Source organism: Limulus polyphemus, unplaced genomic scaffold, assembly GCF_000517525.1.
Source record: "Limulus polyphemus unplaced genomic scaffold, Limulus_polyphemus-2.1.2 Scaffold58, whole genome shotgun sequence".
Classification (NCBI taxonomy): Eukaryota; Metazoa; Arthropoda; class Merostomata; order Xiphosura; family Limulidae; genus Limulus; species Limulus polyphemus.
The window spans coordinates 1,111,423-1,123,928 of record NW_013665668.1 but is presented as its reverse complement, the minus strand read 5'-3'; the positions used below and the strand labels follow the sequence as shown (position 1 = coordinate 1,123,928).

General features: G+C 30.7%; 1 protein-coding gene across 4 annotated transcripts in view; it reads right to left on the bottom strand.

Moving 5' to 3' along the window:
* The window catches only part of LOC106464260 (G2/mitotic-specific cyclin-B3-like), an 84,455-nt gene that overhangs the window by 14,418 nt on the left and 57,531 nt on the right, over positions 1-12,506 (bottom strand). For 2 of the 4 annotated variants that reach the window (XM_022392265.1, XM_022392269.1), the window contains 3 exons: positions 7,970-8,064; positions 4,477-4,814; positions 3,660-3,819 (listed from right to left, as the gene is read on the bottom strand). In XM_022392265.1, the coding sequence (XP_022247973.1) occupies positions 3,660-3,819; positions 4,477-4,814; positions 7,970-8,035 (564 nt within the window). In that variant the 5' untranslated portion in view covers positions 8,036-8,064. Of the gene's footprint in view, positions 1-3,659; positions 3,820-4,476; positions 4,815-7,969; positions 8,065-11,790; positions 11,876-12,506 lie in introns of those variants that run through there. The other 2 variants (XM_013924389.2, XM_022392273.1) reach the window with 2 other exon arrangements.

Below are 12,506 nucleotides of genomic sequence, written 5' to 3'. Positions count from 1 at the left end.
AGTAAGTTAATTAGTAGTATTTATTATACTACTATATATATATATATATATATATATATATATACGTACAAGACAGATTCTGATTTATAAGTACCATCAGCAAGACTGAATGAGTACATAAAATATTCTCAACTTCACATGGTTTAATATCCAGTCTCTTATTTACTTACTATTAACAAAACAAGAATACTATCAGTATTTCTCATTAATAATTTAAAACAAATACGTAACATATTACAATATAAAAAAATATGAAAAACCTAAAACTTTCCCACATCTTGTACAGAATTACCAAACTTTTCTGTCAAACTAAAATTTAAAATAACAAAAAGACATTACCATGATCTTTTTTTTATCTTTCAATTTAACCTGTGAAATATTAACAAGTGATTTTTCAATTAAATTATATGAAAACTGTTCACCAACAAAGAAACAGAACTTAGTGATGCGTGGAAATTAGAAAGAAAATGATGAGAATTAGTGACACATATTAAAAGCAAAACAACAAAGCTAATCCAAACAAGACTCATAGGAGCAGAAAATCAATAAACATTGGAAAAAAAGGTTAAACTCTTCAAGCTTTCAACTAGACAAAAGAAAAAAGTGCATATTAAAATATAGTAGTATTATAGATGTAAGTAAAATATGAAGGGAAGTAAAGGGTATACTTTAATATGATTCTAAAAGTAATGAAATATTAGATCCTCAAGAAATTAATGTCGCTTTTTTTAGATGAAAAAACCTGAACAGCTTATATATCAAAACAAAACATTTATTAAATAAAATAGTTTCCATTCTTATTGATGATGCTTTTCCATCTTACAATCAGGTTGTTAATGCCCTGGTTAAAGAAGTCACTTGGCTTTGAAGTAAAAAACACGTCGATGTTTTCTTTAACACCTTCCATATTTGCATACGTTTTTCCCATTACGATGGTGTTGCAGCAAACAAAAAAAGATGATAATCTGATGGTGCCATATTTGGAGAATATGGTGGGTGGGGGAGTAAACTGAAGATAAACAAGAGATAAAGTAGGAGAAAGCGAGGTGCTTCAAGTGGGAAGGAGAAGTTCTAGTGGCTGAGGTTTGAGAAAAACAGAAGAACAATGACCACAAGCCATAGAAGAAAAGGTTGAGATAAATCAGATTGTAGTTGAGACAGAAAAGCATCAGCATGAGTATGAATGTCTGGGGTTGGTGATAAGAAAAGAAAGCCAGAAGGCAAAGGATCATGAAGCAAAACAACCCAAGACTCATCTACTGGAGAAAGAGAAAGGATGTCACATACCTGAGTAATCAGAGTTACAAAGGAAGAAGCAAAGCAAGCAGAGGGAAAAACTAGTTAAAGTCAAGTCATTGTTACATGAGACAGGCTCAGTGGAAGCAATAGAAACAGAAAAGACAAGGGACCTGGACAAGAGAATAATGAGGCAGAAAAGTACCAACTACCTGATATACAACAGAAATAACATCATTAACAGACAAAGTGCTTCTGGTCACTGTTGAAGTAGGAGGTATCAGGGTTTTAGGAAGTAGCAGAAATGTGGATCTGAGAATTCATGATCAAAAATGACCCTGGAATTAATAATGGTTGTCTTTTCATCATTTTCATATTGTAGTTAAATAGGTGAGAGTAGTCATAGTCTAACAAAAAAGAATGAGCCCGTGTTCATGTGCTAGTACTCTTGGGGATTACTACACATGGAGGATGTGCCGCTCTCATATTGGTGGAGGGATATAGTCTATTGATGATTATTTTATAGGATGCAATACACTTTGTCATATGTAAGGGTGGGAGCTTTGTTGAAGGCTTATGATATGCACAGGAAATTACGTGGCAGTGCATGCAAGGTGACAGCTGTTTGTTGTGCAGAGGCAAGTAGCATTTCTGAACTTTTTATTCCCCCATTCTCCTTTTCGTCCGAGTTATCCTATATGCCTAAACCTATGCAGAACATCTTAATGGAATTTCAGCAACTTTTCTTGTTTATAATATCATTTATTCATACATGCACTACAAGTAAAGGCAATGCTCCTTGGTGTTTACAGTTTATTGTCCTGAACTTTAGAACCTTATAATCAAATTGAGTTTTAGACTTTCCATGTTCCCCACTACACATCACTATATTTTATGAGCCACCATTACATGAACCTCTTGACCATTTCATTCATCAATGCAAAAAACAAAAGGTTCAAATCTATTAAATTGGTATATCAATGGTAATTGATTCTGCTCTATAAAACTTGGTTCAAATCTATTAGACTGGTATATCAATGGTAATTGAATCTGCTCTATAAAACTTGGTTCAAATCTGTTAAATTGGTATATCAATGGTAATTGATTCTGCTCTATAAAACTTGGTTCAAATCAATTAGACTGGTGTCTCAGTGGTAAATGAATCTGTGTTTACGAAACATTTTAGCCACAGTGCACCTTTGTAAACACAACACTCTCATCTCCCACCTCCCCTCAAGCAACTTAATCCATCCCTCAACTTTCTACTTTGATTTCAGCTCCTAATATGTGACACCTCTTCCCTCTCCTTCCAATATTATCTCTAACTTATCTTCAAGTAAGCAAGCTCTGCAAATGAAATGTTATGTATCTTTCTGAACCTACTGATAAATTAGAATAAGGCTAACAATTCACAAACATAACCTAATCCTGGCTCTAATTGCACCCTCTAGAAACCATCTTACTTATTTCTATCTATTATAAAGACAAAAGCTATAGCTTTCAAAAGTGCTTTGGTTTAGTTTCATCATTTTCATTTACTTATCCCTGTATTACCTCTAATCATATTGAAGTTCTGTATTAGTTCTCTATTAAATATCTAACCACCAAATATATGAAAACCTAACTAAAAAAATAAGCTATTTCAGAGTTTATAGATTAAACTGAAGATAAGTCCAACACTTAAATCTCCCTATTAATTATTACTGATACTAGTGATCATTTATACAATAACTAAAGATGCAAACCACATCTAGTACAACTAACTTTGATTCCCAATAATTTACTAAATACTTAGCAGCTACTAAATGATAAAGGAAACAATAATTTTACCTTTTAATATAAATAAATTTTCCCTCTTACTCTACTAACAGATCATGTCTGCATAAAAAAATTCAGTAGAGTAGTAATAGAATATGAGTCTAGATTGGCTAAGTGGAAAAAAATAAATCTTGCAATATATCTACAGAGTCAGTAAAAAATGAAGTGACTGATTAAATTCATTACTTGGCTTACTTCAGTGTACTATTGTACCTATTAGCCCATAAAGTTTTGTTGGTTAAGGCAAGATACACCATATTTTGAAATGGTTGGGATAATAGCAAGAAAATTTGAAGAGTGACCACACAATACTATCAAACATACTTCAAAAAACTGATTTATACTTTCCAGCAAAAATTAATATAAATTATTTTTTTCATTAGTATATCATCATATTAATGTGTGTAAATCTGTAGTTTCAATTTTTGGTTTGTTTATAGTTATAAAAAGAAGAGTATTAATATTCAAATGTGGACTTTAAGTTTTAAATACATGAAACAAATCAAGAAATATGGCCTTTTTTAATTTTTAAAATAGATGAAACAAATCTTGAAATAACGAATATTTTAATAAAACTATTATCATACTGTGTAGCAAAACATTACCTCTCTCTTCTTGTAGTAGTTAAATATATCATTTACGTAATTAGGCTCTGCAAAGGGATCTTGAAGAGATTCATTGTCAAAGTCCAAAACTCCAGGTGGAAGAGTATCAGAAATAAAAGTAGTAGCTTCTGATGCAGGTTTGGGTTCTTTTGTTTCATCTCTGTCAAACAGCATAAGTACTCAAGTAATCAATATAAGCTACTGCAATAATGTACAATTATCTAGAGCCATAGCCTGATAATGTTCCATAACTTATATATGTGATACTAAATACAAATAGTTTTGAAATCCATTAAAAGTTTTGTCGGTATGTATATTAAAAAAAGTGCTGTAATGATACACTGCTCACTGAAAAACTAGTATAAAGCACAGTACCATACATTATTTGAAAGCTACAGTTTTAATGCATACATTCTATAATAACATTTCATTTTAAATGATTAACACAAGTCAAGACAATGATATTTATGAAACTATAATAAAAATGTTTATGTTTTACAATACCAGTCATTACAACCACCTTTACTTGTTTTTACAACACATCTATACAACTAAAAAACAGGAAAGCTTACCGTAGTATCATGAGCTTAAAGCACCAATCATACAAAGTAGTTTTAATAAATATATGTTATGTGGCAGAGACAGAACCTAATACATATAAACACACATGCATCTTTCACCTAATATATCACATGTTGAAAGTTTAAGTAAATAAGTTTTAGATTGAGATTTTTCAAGAATTAAGCTTTTTTTATAGTTCAATCCATAGAACACAGTTCAAACAAAATATAAAAGTTTATAAATGTCAAAAACTGACCCTTCTTCCTTTGCTACTGTAATGTGAGTTGTGTCCTCTCCTTGTTCCTGAGAACTTAAAGTATCTTTTGAGCAATAGCTATCAACCTGCTTTTGTGAGTCACATTGGTCTTGTTCTGCCTGTTGTGTCTTTTTCTGATTTTGAGAGTCTGATTTGTTCTGCTTCTTAGACAATCTGGTGCTAGCTTTCTTAACTACTTGTTCAAAAGCTTTTTTAGGCTCAGCCACAAATGCATTAGTGATATCCCCAAACACTGAACGTTTTTTTGGACACAATTCTGGAGAGTTTTCAGCAGTTCTTTTGGCATTGTTAGAAATATCAGCCTGTAACTTGTCATTCTGAGCAATAATAAAATATATTTGGAAAATTAAGTTTTTCAAAAATATAAGCAAATTATAAATTAAAAGCTCCTATTTTTCTGTATGTAATATTACAGGAATTTTGATAACTATAATTATTTGAAGTACTTCATTTCATACACCTATCTATAAAATTTGGAACAAATATTAATTTATACGATGTGAAATTTGGCATATAAATACATACAAAAATCAAGTGTATCAACGTAATAAACTGACAAAAATACACCTTACACAAAAGACATACCTAATATTCAAATAGGTCAAACATTTTATAAAGCATAAAAATATGTTACACAAATATTTTTATAAAATAATTGTTTTTCTTTGTTGCTAAGCATAAAACTAACTGGTTATTTTTGCTGTGCTCATCAGTGGTTTTGAAACCAGCTTTTCAGACTTACCACTGAGCATTTGGTGGGCTTATCAAATCATTTCATCTATTGCAATTTATTTTTCTTTTGAAATTCAGACTACATGAATAACTCATTTTAAACTGGTCTTGTGTTATTGGTATTTCTGTAAACACCCCCAACTCAAAGGACCCAACAATCTTCAAAAACCTTCTATTATCCTTTAATTAAAATTAAGTTAAAATAATCAAAGTATTGATAATTACACCAGAAATAAAGCTAAAATGGAAACTTCAACTTTATTTAAAACTGAGTAAAAACTAAACTTCATTATCAAAAGAAACAGGCAAATAAAATAAAGTATATACCTCATTGTTGAGTTTTAAATAATATTATTATTATTTTTTTATTAATTCCACAAAATCTGGTGAGATCAATGTTAGGTTTAAGAAAGAAAAACATTTTCATCATAACTCTAAAAGATGAGATAAATGTTTATTTTCTAAAATGGCTTTACAGATCTCTAACTTCACTTTGCCATAGTTAGTCTGATGATGACAGATCTATTTCAACACTAATTTGACATCTCACTGTGAGTGTGATTACAGACAGATTGAAACTGATTGTCTATATAAAATATAACAATGTGTACATTTTATGTTTAATAAATAGTGCAATAATACTAAAATTATTCTGAGGAGGAGGAGGAAAACAAATAATGCTGATAATTATTCACATATAAAAACTAGTAACAGCAGTTGTCTTGGATAGTTTAAGGCTCCTATTACATTTTGGGTCTATTTGACCCAACACTGGTGTCCATAACATTGAGATGTAACTAGGTGCATCTTTGAGATTATTATAATGACAGTTTACATTAATTTCTAGTATTTAATGTAAAAAAGTAAAAGTTACACACACTTTTTATTATAAATTCATGGCCATTTAAGTTTGATTTAAATTGCATTGGGTCAATGACTTGAAACATACAAGCAGGGATAAACATGTTGATTTTACATTAACTGCGGCAGGAGCAGCTCAGTTGCCGTTTTCTGACTCACAGATAAAACTGAGTTGCCATCAATCACAATAAAATGGTAACTTTCTCCATTCGCATAGAGTTATAGTTATATACGTGCGACTGACAGATATTTCCATCATTTGCAGCTGAGCCATAGAACTTCAATGACGGAAATATCCGTCATCCGCAGTTAATGGGTTAGCATCACTATTTATAGGAATGAGATAAAATAAAACAATGAAAACTTAAACTTTCAAAGCCACCTAAAAGGTGCTCTTAGTTATGTGTAAAGCAAAATAAACCCTAAAGATATTCAAAAGTTCATTAAGTTATAATTGCACAATTAAATCATTTATCAACCATTAAGGCCATGGTTCTCAACTTGTGGTCCATGGACCATTAAGGCAGGCCTCGAGAAATATTTTCAGATCTAGGAGCCAGCCCAAAAACTTAGGAGCCAGGTCCAATATAGGAAAGTTATGGAATATATTTTGAGCCAGTTGTGTGGTTATGATATGAGACACACAGTTTTACACTAAAAAACAAAGGGTTCATTATTAAACTTTATTATATGACATATATTAAAGTTAAACTTCAATATGTGTAATCATTAAAATAGTATACTAAATAACTATAACTTAGGTGGATTCTTGCAGTGAATGAAAGTAAAATAAGAATCACAGTGATATCGATAGGCCAGGCAGATGTTTCAGAAGAGGTCTAATCTACTCATCCCTACAACACTGTACAATGATAAGCAAAGGCCTTTTGGTATACCTAAACTAATTTCACTACTGTTTGTACCGGGAAATGAGGGCTATATTTATTTACTTTCACAGCAATGAGTGCATGCTAATGATTACATGATATCAACAACCAATTGATAGTATGGCCTGAACTAACTGCCTTTGGTCCCATCTGAGTCTAAACATTTGCACTGATTGGTTGAATTGAGAGAAAGAAAAACAAAATGGTGCAAAATAAGTAATGTGTTGTGCAACCTCAGTGCTTCATTCCTGAAAAAAACCTGAAGAAGCGCTAAATCCACCATTAACATCCTAGAAACAAAGTTTGCTTTCAGACTCAAAGAACGAAAAAATAGTTACGGACTTCCTAGAGTCCAGAACTTTTTAGATTCAAGTTCTGTTTAGAACATTTCTATGCATGAATAAAATGGGAGAAAATACTAGGTGCCACGATTTGTCGAGGCCTGCCTTACATGAAAATTCTATAAGGATCAAGGCTGGATTAAGGTTTAGTGGGCCCTAGACCCAGGTAATATTTGAGAAAAAAATAACAATAATGATAATAACTCACTCTTGTCTCTATTCTGCTAGTTTTATAAATCATAATTGTTTTATTTGGGTGAGCCTAGGTGGTCTATCCATTAATCTGGTACTGATAGGGACCCATGATGGTAAACATGGAGTTTTCATATCATTAAAAAAAAAAGTTATACTATGTTTGATTAATTAAAAATAATGTTTTATTTGAAAATGTAATTAGTTTACATACTCATGACTGTGCCACTCTTACACTATAGGGTCAGCTTCTACAAATAGACCAATCTGAGTATGGGGGACCATGAGATTATATTCGGTTTGTGAACAGATCAATGAGGGGGAAAAAAAAGACATATGCCAAGACGAGTAAACACTTTGTGGTCATTACAAACAATTATGATGGATAAGATATACTGGTAGATGTACAAATGTGTTTACTTAATATTTATAACATGTACAATTTGTTACATCCTTTACCTTTGTCATCTGCTCTTCTTTCACTTTTCTAGTCATTGATCCTTTAAAAACATTTAGTGATGTCATCTTAGAGGGCTACTTACAAACCAGGCCACCTGAAGTTACAAAGAGATTATATGCGAAACATAAGCTGTATATAAAGGAGTTTCTATCTTGCATATTTTTATTTTTACTTGTCAAATAAACTATCAGTCTCTATAATTACTATTTGTAAACGATTTTAGCTATTTTTAATACTTAATATTCAGAACTTCCAAAGTTTTTTATATGTGTAGTAGCTTTAAACAGAGGAAAGATTTTCACAAATGTATAAAAGCAAAATAAAATTCTGATTACAGATCAATAACAAGCTTCACAAATTTACATTATGTTTCTATAATCTTTAAATAAGGCTTATTTATAAAACATATGGAAAGTTTTAAATCTCAGGAAATACAGCCTGATTTGATTACATCCACAAAAGTTCCACAGCTAAATTTTATATTGACATAAATTACTATTTAGTGTTAAAATGTTCCCTTGAAAGCATCTAAAGTTTTGTATGTTCATTCCTACTGGGGCTTCTTGACACCATAAAAGAATAACCACCAAAACAGTCACATACAACACTAGCATAATGTCCACCTACTGGTTTTCAACCACAAACCCATTGATAATTAGTGAAAACAGAAACTTGGATTCATATATGAGAATGCATTCATATTATGAAACTGCTGCCAATTTTGATGACCTCAAGAGGAATACAAGTTAAGAAAAACAAGGCTTTAACTTAAGACACCTGTTATGGTGTAAATGTTTTTTGTTGGCAAGGTGCGATTATAATCAATTATATTAGCAATAAGAAATAAGACTCAAGTATTATGCACTCTTCTTTTTCGAAAAACCTTAAGAAGTCGAAAAACTAATGCAGCATAAGTTACAATATGTCTAATACTATTGTCTTATGACAAATATATAAATAACTAATTCATTTACAACAAAGTGATACAAATTTATTTTAGTGGCAGGCAGGCTCCACAGTATTTTATGTGCAGTTTCAGGTGCCTGTCACTAGTTATCGATTAAAAAAAAACACAATTTCTTTATTCAAGTTTATTAGTGTTAAATACTTGAGTAATTAAGTAATATGTAACAAAGATGTGTATGCGGTCATCTAACAACGTTAAATCGATCATTTACTTGGCTGTTGACAGGCCAATTAAAACTCCTTGATGTGCTGCCAGTTGGACAAGCCAAGTATGCAACAGTACAAATATTTTTGATAGTTTATTAGTCATAGGTTTCAATTACTGTTAGCATGTTATACATCATACGTACACTGCAGTGTTACACTAAGAGCATGGGAATCCCATATTTGTTAAGTGTGTCCCCTTGAAAACAGTACATTGTGAACTTAGTGACATGACTGCCATTTTGACCTGTCATATGCAAATTTCCACAGGCAGGTCTATATTTCACTGAATGAGTCTTTCTGATGTATATGCTTAAAGAAATAAATATAAATAAATCAATTTCACTTTTGACCAATCAGTGGGCCACTAGCAGGGAATTCTAAGATGTCTACAACAAAGCTTAAAAACTACATCACACTTCTAGCCTTGCCTCATGGCAAGCAACTGAAGCACTAGTCACACTGATCTGGCTAACCAGATGCATGACCTATTTTTACATTGTTTTGTGTTGTTTAGGGCTCATTATTTAAGTCTACGCATAAAAGAAAGTAAAAAGGAGCATTTGTAGCTTGACTTACATTAATGAAGAGTAATAAAATACACACAAATTTAATATACTAATATAATAGAACTTAGGAACAATAGTGACATTGTATTATTGGATCAGTTTAAACTATGCGACTTTAAAAAGTTTCTCATATAGATCATGAAAATCAACCAAGGGTTAAAAATAGTTGAAATAAGCAAGTCAGTTATTCATCCTGTAATTTAATGGTTGTATATTTCTCCATTTCAACAAGTATGAAATCATTTATTTTTATTCTTTTGTTTTTTATAGAATTAAGTAAAGTATGTAAAAAAAAGAAAAGAAAAAGAGAGAGGTTAGTTTTTGGCCACCAGAAGTCATTGCTCAGCAAACCTTTTAATAAATACCAAAAATAAAACTTCCTTGGTAGTGTCTCTGGCAGGCAAATGAGACTTACACACTTTCATTAGGCTTAAAAAGCTTAACCAAATCAACAACTTTGCCACTTTACACATACTTTGAATTGTCTGCTACTTGCTAACTTAAAAACTCTGGTTTTCATATTATGTGGTTATAGGCCGATAGTAATACAGGTTTCAACAAAAACAAGAACTGTAAGGATTATTAAAAACATATATATACTGTCTGATTGAAGCATATCTCAACTGCTGTCGAGAAAGAGAAAAATTTCAGTATGATCAATAACTAAAGCTTAAAACTAAACTGAATATTTAAACATAGGATATTTTTATAAAAAGTTCAAATTTGAAAAGAATAAATATGGTGTCTGTCTCCTTGCTTAAAATTTTGGCAATAACTTTTAGAATACTATGTTTCATTTTAGATTCCTAATTACAGGATAACAATTGAGGTGTTGGAAAAAGTAGAAAGAAAAAAAAGTTTTCATTAAAGTTGTACCTCATTTCAGACATTTTTAAAACTATTAAAACAAACTTAGAGCTTGTTCTTACTCGATTATATAGAAGCTAAAAGCAACTTCATTCAGGGTTGTTTTAAATATTTTTAGGCTTAAACAATCCACGACCGATATATTTAGAAGGATGGAAGTAACAGCTTTACTAATAGGAGTAATAGCTATATAATCCAGGAATCTAGATTTTTTTCTAAGAAACCCAATTCTCTGTTATGAGTTATATATTACAAATTGATTCCCCAAATGATGTGATGGGTAATGAAGGCAGACCATATCATAAGCATTATGTATGGACAATGAGGGGGCCATTTGGACCTTTAAAAATTAAAGTTGTCCCTGTAAAGAAAATAAATCTGGTTAGATCTTACATTTACAGTTTTTCTAATTAAGTATTTTAATAAACACTACTAATACTACTTTCAACCACTAATTTATAAATTAGAAATATAAAAATACAATAACTGCTATGTACTTGATAAGGCAGAAAATATATTCAATATTACCAAAATGAAATAACAAACGTCAACTGTTCTCTGTAAGTATAACAAGGTATATTAGTTTATAGTTATTAGAATACCATTATCATATCTTTCAGTTTTAGTTTATTGCTATTAATTTAGTATAATATTAGACTCCGACTTAGTCTGAATCTAATTATAACTATAAGCTCAAACAACAAGTCTTAGCCTTAACTTTTTCAGATATTCGATAAGCCTAACTTATTTAGTTATTACTCAAATGTTCTAAGACTAAGAATTAAAAACAATTATCTTATTGAACTTTAAGTTATTCTCTATAACTTCATTTAAATTAACTTTATATGCATCTTGACATTAGTTCTAATTAAACTAAATTAGTAGTATCCAAGTCAGCATATTTTAAATTATAGTAATACTATTACTATTTAGACTATTAGCTTATAGTAATAGTTTAAAAAGTATAATGTAAATAATTTAGTAAAGTTCTACTCTCAGTCTCACCCTTAAAATTTAAAAATAAAAATGTATGTTAAAACTTACAATTAGTATTACATAATTACATTTAAAGATATGAACGTCTAAGTATAATTCAAAACAAAATAATTAACGTTCCCATCTAAAGTCAAAATATATTTGTGTTAAAATACCCTTATCGTGTTATTTACAGTTTGCTTAATAAAGGTAATTTCAAAATTACTTATCTTCCATACTTAAAATTAAATCTCGTCCTTCTCTTACTTTTTTACCAGAAACTTGTGACAAACCCAATTGTTAACGCTGTTACTTCAAAAATTGTACTATCGTTCAAACACGTCAATGATTGGTTAACGTTTACAAAAACAGCCAATCAAAGAACAGTATAACTAAAATAGTTTCTGTTTTTCTAATCAGCTGTAAAAAAATAAATATGAGCTAATTAAGCTAGCATAGATATTATATACCATAGGATTACTTTATTGTTAAGTGCAAAGCTATACAATGAGATATCTGTGCTTTGCCCGTTGCAGGTATCTAAACCCAATTTTTATCGAGTTAAGTCCTTGGAACCACCAAGAATACTATATGAAATAAATGAACAGAATATTATTGTTTAATAACAAACTAAACAGAAAGAAAGAGTAAATAGAACTTAGTTGAAAATATAATTATAGTGTTTGACAGTAAATAAAATTATAGAATTTAACCTATTGTTACGACAGCGGAAGTCACGTGATCCTGGAAGGATGCTCGCTGGAGTTTCTAGAAGCATCATGACTGTTCCTGGCAACTCTAGTCTTTTCTAGGCGCCCTCTATTTTAGTATATAAGCCCGGCAAATAAAGCGGAGATAATAATGGCAGATAGATATAGAGACAGATAATTGAGTTAAGCGAGCTGTAGGCACCGTAAGTAAAGTGCGTGAATCGTTGTGAACTATAGCGTGTGTT